At 37.9% G+C, this 11,174-nt stretch overlaps 1 protein-coding gene across 1 annotated transcript in view; it reads left to right on the top strand.

Moving 5' to 3' along the window:
- Positions 1-5,777: 5,777 nt before the first annotated feature.
- Positions 5,778-11,174, top strand: part of LOC107288956 (histone deacetylase 5-like) — a gene marked incomplete at its 5' end in the record, with an annotated part of 38,125 nt that continues 32,728 nt past the window's right edge. The window contains 4 exons of the mRNA XM_015817636.1: positions 5,778-5,865; positions 6,335-6,454; positions 7,858-7,955; positions 9,358-9,476. Of these exons, the coding sequence (XP_015673122.1) occupies positions 5,778-5,865; positions 6,335-6,454; positions 7,858-7,955; positions 9,358-9,476 (425 nt within the window). The remainder of the gene's footprint in view (positions 5,866-6,334; positions 6,455-7,857; positions 7,956-9,357; positions 9,477-11,174) is intronic.

The following is an 11,174-nucleotide window of genomic DNA, read 5'->3' as shown; positions in this document are numbered from 1 at the left end:
TTCTTCTATTTCTTTGCACTGTTCATTTAAGAGGGCATTCTTATCTCTTCTAGCTATTCTCTGGAATTCTGCATTCAGTTGGGTGTATCTTTCTCTTTCTCCCTTGCCTTTCGCTTCCCTTCTTTCCTCAGCTATTTGCAAAGCTTCCTCAGACAGCCATTTTGCTTTCTTGCATTTCTTTTTCTTTGGGATGGTTTTAGTTGCTACCTCTTGTACAATGTTGCGAACCTCCGTCCATAATTCTTCAGGCACTCTGTCTATCAGATCTAATTCCTTAAATCTATTTGTCACCTCTACTGTATATTCATCAGGGATATGAATTAGTTCATACCTGAGTGGCCTAGTGTTTTTCCCTACTTTCTTCAATTTAAGCCTACATTTTGCAACGAGAAGCTCATGATCTGAGCCACAGTCAGCTCCTGGTCTTGTTTTTACTGACTGTATAGAGCTTCTCCATCTTTGGCTGCAGAGCACATGGTCAATCTGATTTCTGTGTTGACCGTCTGGTGATGTCCATGTGTAGAGCCGTCTCTTGGGTTGTTGGAAAAGAGTGTTTGCTATGACCATCGTATTCTCTTGACAAAATTCTATCAGCCTGTGCCCTGTTTCATTTTGTACTCCAAGGCCAAACTTGCCTGTTATTCCAGTTATCTTTTGGCTTCCTACTTTAGCATTCCAATCCCCCATGATGATAAGGACATCATTTTTTGGTGTAGATTCTATAAGGTGCTATAGGGCTTCATAGAACTGGTCAATTTCAGCCTCTTTAGCACCAGTGGTTGGGGCATAGACTTGGACTACTGTGATATTGAATGGTTTGCCTTGCATTTGCACTGAGATCATTCTGTCATTTTGGGGATTGTATCCCAGTATTGCTTTTCCTACTCTTCTATTTCTTCTGAGGGATTCTTGCCCACAGTAGTATACCTGATGGTCCTCTGAATTAAATTCACCCATTCCTGTCCATTTTAGTTCGCTGGTTCCTAAGATGTCGATGTTCAGTCTTGTCATCTCTTGTTTGACCATGTCCAGTTTGCCTTGATTCATGGATCTTACATTCCAGGTTCCTATGGAGAAAAGATCTTTACAGCATCGGACTTTCCTTTCACCACCAGATGCATCCACAGCTGAGTGTCCTTTCGGCTTTGGCCCAGTCGCTTCACTATTTCTGGTGCTACTAGTACTAGCCCTCTGCTCTTCCCCAGTAGCATATTGGACACCTTCCGACCTGAGGGGCTCATCTTCCAGTGTCATATCTTTTTGCCTTTTGCTACTGTCCAGGGGGTTTTCATGGCAAAGATACTGGAGTGGGTTGCCATTTCCTTCTCCAGTGGATCACGTTTTGTCAGAACTCTCTGCTGTGACCTGTCCGTCTTGGGTGGCCCTGCACGGCATAGCTCATAGCTTCATTGAGTTACGCAAGCCCCTTCGCCACGACAAGGCAGTAATCCATGAAGGAGTTTGGACTACAAAAGCACTAAAATAGGGAAGAAAGGAAGAAATATATTACTTAAAGCCTTTTCTAAAATGGCAGAAGAAATTTGCATTCAAGACATATGGAGAGAAAAAAATCCAAAAAAAATTGCAATATACATTTTATTCAAATAGACACAAATCATGGTCTAGAATTGATATGATATGGATATCCTCTGAACTTAGCACTATGATACAAGAAATAGAGATAGAAACTAATTTCTGGGCAGATAATAATCCAATAAAAATGACTTGGAGAGGAACCAAGAAAAAAAAATTAAGATGGTCCCTGAACAAATCTATATTGAAAGAAAAAGAATTTATACAACTAGCGACAAAGGAAATGGACTTTTTTTTCAAAATAAATAAGAAAGAAGAGACATCACTTCAAAATGTGTGGGATAGAGCTAAAGCATATTTTAGAGCAGTGATGGCGAACCTTTTAGAGACCGAGTGCCCAAACTGCAACCCAAAACCCACTTATTTATTGCAAAGTGCCAGAGCTGCATCAGGATTGTGGTGCTCTCAGGGGGGGCAGGGGACGTGGCCCACTGGGTGGGCATGGCTGCAGTGATCACGGCAGACTGGGTGAGTGTGGCTGGGGCCAAGGTGGCGGGGGCCAGTCCCTCGCCATCTCTGGGGCATCCCTGGGGGGCCAACGCTGCTTGCTCACTCACTTCCTGCCCTGTCGCTTCCAAACGCCACATGCTCGCTACTCTGGCAAACTCTGCTGGGGCAATGGTGCGCGTGCCCACAGAGAGGGCTCTAAGTGCCGCCTCTGGCACGCGTGCCATAGGTTCGCCACCACTGTTTTAGAGGGTTGTCTATAACTTATACTGCTAAAAAGAACAAAGAAAGAAAACAACAGTTAAAGCTGAAGGAAGAATTTAGGAAATTAGAATTAGAATTACAAATAGACCCACAAAAGAAAACACTTAAAAAGCAAATGGAAATAATAAAACATAAATTAATCCTTGTAGAGGCGGAAACAATGGCTCAAGAAATTAAATGGGTTAAACAGAACCTCTTTGAAAATGCTAACAAACCCGGGACATGGTTAGCACATAAATTGAAAAAAGAAAAAGAGAAAAGCCTGATAAACAAGTTGCAAGATTCAAAAGGTGAATTACAGTTTCATAATAATACAATAAAAAAAATCATCAAAGATTTTTATGAGACACTTTATGATACAGAGGAAACTTCAAAAGAAAAAATACAGCAGTACTTAAAAAAGCAGATCTACCAAAAATTCCAGAGAATATTCAAAACATATTAAATGGAAAAATATCAATGATGGAGATAACAGGCCATAAAAAGGCAAAGAAATGACAAGACCCTGGGCCCAGATGGACTACCTGCAGAACTTTACAAATCCTTGCAATATATATTAAGCCCAATAATGAAACAACTGTGTAATGAAATACTTTTGGAGGCTAAAATACCAAATACATGGACAGAAGCTAATATTACTTTAATACCTAAAGAAGATTCTGACTTGTCAGAAATAAAAAAAATTATAGACCGATATCATTATTAAACATAAGATTATAAAATTTTTGCCTCAATAACAGCAGAAAGATTAAAGAAATTTCTGACTAAATTTATACATACAGACCAAAATGGTTTTTTACCTAAAAGACAAATAAAAAATAACTTAAGAATGATTCTAGATGTTTTGGAGTACTATGAAACTCAGCCAGGGAAACAGATGGCATTAATATTTCTAGATGCACAGAAGGCGTTTGATAACGTAAATTGGCAATTCATGTTCCAGCAACTAGAAGAAATGGACTTTGGAGGAAATGTTATAAACATAATCAAAACAATTTATAACAAACAAACAGCTAAAGTAATTGTAAATGGAGATTTTACAGAAAATTTTAATATTAAAAAAGGCACAAGACAGGGATGTCCACTATCCCCATTACTATTTATATTAACACTGGAAGTATTGAATAGAAACATCAGGCAAGATATAGAAATTAAAGGACTGGAGATAAAAGATGAAAAATATAAACTACAAGCATTTGCAGACAACTTGGTTTTTATACTAGATAACAACCGCTTGAAACAAGCGTCAAGCTTATGGAGAAAATAGAAGAATTTGGAGAAATGGCAGGGTTGAAAATAAATAGAGAAAAGACTAAAGTGTTAACTAAAAATCTTACAGAAAAACAGAAAAATCAACTAGCGAAAAAAACAAACCTCCAAATAGTTAAAAAAAAGTTAAATATTTGGGAATCCATCTAACAGCAAGATGTGCAACAATTAAAGACGATAACTACATAAGATTATTAAAACAAATAAAATTAGATCTGGAAAAGTAGAAAAATCTACAACTTCGTTGGTGGGGAGAATAGCAACAGTGAAAATGAATATCTTACCAAAAATACTTTTTTTATTTCAAACAATACCTATAAGATTGGGAAAAACCTTTTTTGATGAGCTAAACAAAATAATACTGAAATTTATTTGGCAAGGAAAAAAAGCCAGAATTAGACTGAAAATGTTACAAGAAGCGAAAGAAAATGGAGGACTTGGACTGCCGGACTGGACGTTATATTACCAAGCAACAATATTAACATGGATAAAAGAGTGGATAATGCTTAGAGACAAAAGATTACTATACCTAGAGGGGCATGACCTACAATTGGGATGGCATGCCTTTCTGTGGTATGGGAAGAATAAAATACATAGATATTTTCAAAATCATTATATAAGAAATGCACTTTTCTTAGAATGGGAAAAAATAAAAGCGAAAATTTATATTAAAATACCTGGATGGCTTTCAACAATGGAAGCGTTTGCTTACCCAAACTTGATTAACTATGAGAAAATTGTGACCTGTAAAGATATTTTGGACAATGAAGGGAAATTGTATAGACAAGATTTAGAAGAGCAGGGTATTGATTTATCATGGTGGCCATATTTGCAAATTCAAACGAGATATGAAAAAGATGTTAAAACAATGGGATTTTACAAAGAACAGACAGAATTTGACCAGATATTGCTGAAAACAGATGAAAAACTGATTAAAAAACTTTACAAATATTTGCTAAGCTTAAAGATGGAAGAGGAACAAGTAAAAGAAACAATGATAATATGGGCAAAGAACTTTGGATATAATATAGAATTAGAAAAGTGGCAAAGCTTATGGGAAAGAAACTCTAAAATAACAAAAGCGGCAACATATAAAGAAAACTTATACAAAATGTTTTATAGATGGCATTTAACACCGGTGAGATTAGCAAAAATATTTTTAAAAATGTCTAATAAGTGTTGGAAATGTAAACAAAAACCAGGTACTTACTATCATATCTCGTGGACATGCCCTAAAGCTAAAAGATTTTGGTCAAGAATACACATATGGTTAGAGAAAATGATTAAAAAACATATTAATTTAAATTAGGTGTAATATGTTAGCTTTTTATCATTTGTCAGCCGCCCTGAGTCCGAAAGGAGAAGGGCGGGATATAAATACAATTAATAAATAAATAAAATAAATAAATATAGACTTTAAGCCAGAATTGTTTTTGTTAGGCATAATAATAGGAAACTATGAGAAAGAATGTATATACTTAATTTTACATGTATTAACTGCAGCAAGAATAGTATTTGCTCAATATTGGAAAAATGAAAACCTATCAATGGAGGAAGAATTAATTAAGAAAATCTTAGATTGTGCAGAAATGGACAGATTGACATTGAAGATAAAAGAAAGAAGATTCAGTATACTTTAGAACATGGGACAATTTTTATCAATGGCTAGAAAAACGAGTTACAGAGAAAGGAATGTGATATGTACTATGTATGCTCCCATCACTGGAGATTTTTAAGAAGAGGCTAGACAGTCACTTTTCTGAAATGGTATAGGTTCTCCTGCTTGAGCAGGGGGCTGGACTAGAAGACCTCCAAGGTCCCTTCTAATTTCTATTCTGTTCTGTTCTGTTCTGTTCTGTTCTGTTCTATAGCATTTTAAAACGTCAAATACAAATAGATGCCACTTGGTACCAAACTGAAGTATCATCTTTTTATTTAGTGACAGGAGCATTCTAGGGTTTTAGGCAAGGCTCTATCCCAGCACTAATTGGAAGGGTGAGATATTGAATCTAGGACCTGCTGGAATCACCTAGACAGATACTCTACCAATGAGCATGCCTTTCTCCATGAAATCTGGTACCCACTGTAATGGAGAGTGTTGGGCTTGGGGGGGGGTATTCTGGTACAGTATATCAGTTCTTAGGCTGCTTATCTGTCATCTGCTCAGGTTCAATAATGCCGTTCTTCCTTTTGATTTTGTTTAGGGGCTTCTGCTTCTTCAACTCTGTTGCCATTGCTGCTAAGCTTCTACAACAAAAACTTGCCATAAGTAAAATCCTTGTTTTGGATTGGGTAAGGCTTTTTCTCTTTTTGCTTCAGTGATCATTTACTGTCTTAATAAGATTTGGCTTTAGGCTCTTTGTCTTCCCTCATGGATTTCTGCTGAAGTTCTTCTGACATGAACTTCCAATGTCTACCCTGAATGCTATATCTATACTGAATTGGGCCTTATCTTTGATAAGGTGGCATCAGCGCCTTTTTCAGATGCTCAGATTCGTCATGCAGTTATTTAAAAGAGTGAGATATCATGGTGCCTAATATTTAGCACAATTCTGTGAGAACATCAGAATCTTGTGTGGGAATGTTAAACTAGTGAAATTTTGGCATTCTTCTCTGAACTCTTGCAAGTTATGTGAAAACACCAACATCTTGTGAGCTTTGGTGATTTTGTGAGTTTATAAAGGTACATTTGCTGCCTACATGTGCCATGATTTTGATACCAAGCTGACTCGTCTACTCATGTTTTACTTTGTGTTGGCAGGATATCCATCATGGCAATGGGACCCAGCAGGCATTCTACAGTGATCCCAGTGTGCTTTACATCTCCCTCCATCGCTATGACAATGGCAATTTCTTCCCAGGCAGTGGAGCTCCTGAAGAGGTATGTGTGCTCCTTTATTTTTTTGAATCTGATCTTGTAGAACAAGAGGTGCTGAAGCTGGAACCAGCTTGGAATATGTAGGTAAAAAACAGTTATTTTTTAAATCCCAAAGTGTTCCAGAAATATGAAGGGAGAGATAAAACTCCACCTTGAATTGGGTGCCATCTGTTTGTTTCAGTGGAGCAAAAAAAGAAAGAAAAAAAGGGTAAAAAGAGAAGAAGATATGTAGTGCAAATATTCTGTTGGAACTAGCAAGGAGGGCCCTCTATATTCACTCTATGTAGACAGAGAAGAAAAAGTTATTGATTTTTTTCTTGTTATGAAGATGCCATTTTATGTGGGCAGAGCTTGGAAAGGAGGATGGCTGGCAGTTCTCCGCTGACTTTCTGAGAGGGTTGTATTTCCAGAACAAATATCAATAGGAGACAGATTTGCTGTGTATATCTTTACAAGCAAAACATGGGGATGATCTTACAAAATGGAATCTGTCACAGCATAAACATAATTCATGAAGTCTCAATTAATTTGCTTCTCTGACATTATATATGAGAGAGCGCACACACACTGGATACACAAAAAGTGTATGTGACCTCACCATCACAAGACCTACTGACCACACAAAGCCCTTATAAGCAGAAGAACACAGACACTGACATCCCCTAAATTCCACTGAAGATGTTACCTAGCCTGGTAACGAAACATTCGGAAAAAAACCCACAAGCTTGGAGAACGAACCTCCACCCTCACACAAAAAGTAGATGTTTGAAAGATTGTTTACCAAAATTCCCTGTATTTTAGGAAATATTATGCACAAAAACATGTATATTTGACTACTAAATTGTGAGTGAATTACAAACATTTTTTTACATTTTTTTATCCTGCCTTTATTATTTTTATAAATAACTCAGGGCAGTGGACATACCTAATATTCCTTCTTCCTCCTATTTTCCTCACAACAACAATCCTATGTGGTGAGTTGGGCTGAGAGAAAGTGACTGACCCAAAGTCACCCAGTCAGCTTTCATGACTAAGGTGGGACTAGAACTCAGTTTCCTGGTTTCTAGCCTGATGCCTTAACCACTAGACCATTTTAAAAATAGTTTATATAAAATGTACCATAACTGTCTAATACTTAAATGCATATAACATTGACCAAAACCAAATTCATACTAATCTGTACATCCCTTGTACTAATCTGGCCACCCACTGCCATACTTCAAGATTAACAATTCTCAGGAGATATCCTGCTCATTGCTACCCACTAGAATCCAGTAACAGAATCCAGAAGCTCCCCTCTCTGGGATTTATACCTATATATTTTTCCTCCCAGACCTTGACAGCTCTCTGAATGGTAAACCCTGTGGCTGGGGGCTTTTGTTATCCACCATGTTTCTTTCTTCCAGGTGGGCAATGGGATGGGTGTAGGTTACAATGTAAACATTGCCTGGACTGGTGGTGTGGATCCCTCTATTGGTGATGTGGAATATCTGACAGCCTTCAGGTAGGGTTGTTATCCTGAATGTACCCGAATGTTTTTCTCCTGGAATGTGCCAAGGGGTGGTTTGTCATTATCGAGAAATGATTATTCTGAAAGGAAGTGATTCATGGTATTCCAGACATTGTTCGGCCCCAGGGACAGGGTTTGCGGCAGTTAGGGTGTCACTGATTTGAATGGGTAGAGGTTGTACTACTTAGGATTTTTTAATGGTTATTTTGGTGAACTTCATCTACATCCTTTAAGACTTACACACATTTTAATGTATTTGCTGCTGGAAAGTGATGGGAAATTCCACATTCACTTTTCAGCAATTTGCTGCTAAAAGTCAGTGTTAACAGTTTGTGACTCTGCAGGCCACAAAAGAAAATTTATGATTTCCCATGATTTCCCTTCCCTCCTCTCCAACTACAGTATATGAAAGTCCAGGGAGATTGGCCTTGGACATAGTTGTCTTGGCTTCACTTGTCCCAGCCTCTAGAGGGAATTTTGCATAAATTCCTTAAAGTTGTTATGAGGTAAACAAAGTAAAGATTACATGATGACAATAGTGTCATAATCCTGTCAAATTTATTTCTTCATCTGTCTCTTAGTAAGGGCCCTTGTGGTGACACTTCCAGGAGGCAAAATTGTCTTAGGAACTTTAAACAACTGCATAGTCCAAGACATTTCCTAATGAGATGAAAATAAGCTGGCCCTCCTTCCCACTTCAACTCTGGCAGTGGGACAGTTTTTTTCACTGTGTTTGAAGGTCACTGCATTCGGAGCAACTAAGACAGGCTATGTGTTCCACAGCTCTCTCTTAGTATGTTCTGCTGCCACTTAGCATTTGATGCTTGAGATGACCACCTCTGCCTATTGGTAGAGCTGGCCTCATAAATATTTTATAAATTTGTTTTTGTGGACCATTGTTTTTATTCAAGAAAGCTTAAGTTACCGGTATGCCATAAAAAGGTGTTTCAGGGGTCACAAGATTTGCTTGTTGGTTTTGCTTCAACAGACTAACATAGCTCCCACTCTAGAAATTGTTTAGTACAATTAGGAGGAACCTTCTAATATCCCATGATTGTTTTCCATCTCTGACTTGAATAATCTGTAGCAGCCTTCCCCAAATCACTTCTCTTTAGTTGTGTTGGATTACAAGACATAATTTCTAGCATTCATAGCGAAAAGCCACAATAATGTACTGTGGAAGTTATAATTCTGAATGGTACCAAGTTGAGGAAGGCTTGTCTACAGATATGTAGCTCAGTTTAGTTAAGTGCATTGGAGGAAGTTACAAAGGCTCAGATGGGAAGGCTGAAATGGCTGGAATTTCCCTAATCCATACATTGCAGTTGATCCAGAGCTAATGCTGTCCTGCCGCCTCTTCCTAAGAGAAATCTGAGAGCTATTTTGTGTCCTCCAGGACTGTGGTGATGCCTATAGCCCACGAGTTCTCCCCAGATATGGTCCTTGTTTCTGCTGGCTTCGATGCTGTTGAGGGACACTTGTCCCCGTTGGGTGGATATTCCGTCACAGCCAAATGTGAGTTTGAGGAACATAGGGGAGGGTCCCTTCCCAGTTTTAAATAGAGCAAACTATTAACAGTTGAGAAAGGTATGAATATAACTGTACCCAGCTCAGTTCTGTTGTGTATTGTCCACTGTATACCTCAAATCAACTATTTTGAATATGCTTTCATCTTGATATTTTTATTGTTTTGTTTGTGAAGATGACCTCTAATGATAGCCTAATGGTAGGCTACAGTGCCATAGGACTTAATATTACATTCTGTGTTTTTTCCCTCACCATTTATTTATACGTTTTTCCTATGTTCCATACTTCATTTTTCATTATTTGCATCCCAGGCTTCTGTTCTTTTGGTGTCTTCTTCCAATAGAACAGCTTTACCTCTTTCTGGGAGAAACCATATATATCTATAGTGGTATAAATAAAACAACAAAAATTTTGTCAGTGACATTGATATACCAAATAACGTCTACTGTGGAGCTCAAAGTACAGTGGTTTGCATAAGATTCCTAGTGCCTCCAAGCCAACCAAAGACTGATTCCATACCTACTTACTATTACCTACATCCATTTTAGTCCAGACTTGTCCATTGAGAAATGGTCATGCTGGCCAAGGTTTATTTATTTATTTATTCAATTTCTGTAGCTTCCCATCTCAGTCTATGACTCTGGGTGGCTTACGATTCAAAATATATATTACAATTAAAACATGAAAAACATTTTAAAATGATAAAAAAAACAATAAAAATATTCAAAATAAATATACATAGCAGCTGAGATACTTGGCCAGTTGCAATATAGCCAGGAAACAGGACCCTTAACACATTCAGCATTATGAGAACTGGAAGCCACTAAGTTGAGAAAAATCATCTTCTATTCCCCACCACTCCATGGAATGGCTTTAGTTGCCAAGCCCTGCCTCATTTTGACAGTAAACATGAGGTGAGGTTGTTGCCTAGTCAGAATAGCTCTTAAAATATTAATGTAAATAACCAAGGGAGATGCAACATCTCTACCTACCTCTGCATATTTTAGAAATATTACCATTATAACTCATGCAAACTGTTCTGATAGATAGAAATGGGGAATCTGTGGCTCTCAAAATTCTGCTAAATTACAGTTCTAGCAGTGCTAATTAACCTAGCCAAGAATGCTGGAAATTGTAGTTCAGCAAATATGGAGGGACACAGGTTTCTTAACCTTAGCAAAAGCCATTTAAATTATAGAGTTCCAGCACCAGTATGTATATAGGAGGATGTTTTTTGATAGCAATTCAGATTGCTCATCATCTCCTCTTTACAAGTAATAGCTTTTCTGACATGCTTTTCCCAGCCTCGTTACCTGAAAACTGTTTTATTGCCAGTGCATAGAAAAGCTTGTATACTGTATTACTGAGCTATAGTCTCTCCACACGTTCTGATGATGCTACAATAGTTGGAGTTGCAGCTCTTTTTATCTCTGATAATTTCTCCATGGAGATCATTTATCTCTACCTCGTTGATTTTTTGAGCTGTATGTGTTAGATCGCGCAGGCAGTAAGACACGAGTCGAGTGACAGTCAGCTCTTGGTTTATTGGCAAGGCATCAAGTAAATCCGGACTGGCTCTCTGGGCCAGGGGAGCCCTCTTTTATGGGATTCCCCTGGCTTGTAATCACACAATTCCATTGGCTGGCAAGACCCTGTTGCTAGTTAGCCAACCAGCAACGGGCATGA

The sequence above is a fragment of the Protobothrops mucrosquamatus genome, unplaced genomic scaffold (assembly GCF_001527695.2).
Source record: "Protobothrops mucrosquamatus isolate PMUCROS unplaced genomic scaffold, P.Mucros_1.0 scaffold609, whole genome shotgun sequence".
NCBI classification, from domain to species: Eukaryota; Metazoa; Chordata; class Lepidosauria; order Squamata; family Viperidae; genus Protobothrops; species Protobothrops mucrosquamatus.
The sequence above is the reverse complement of the archived record's forward strand: the minus strand, read 5'-3'. Positions and strand labels throughout refer to the sequence as shown.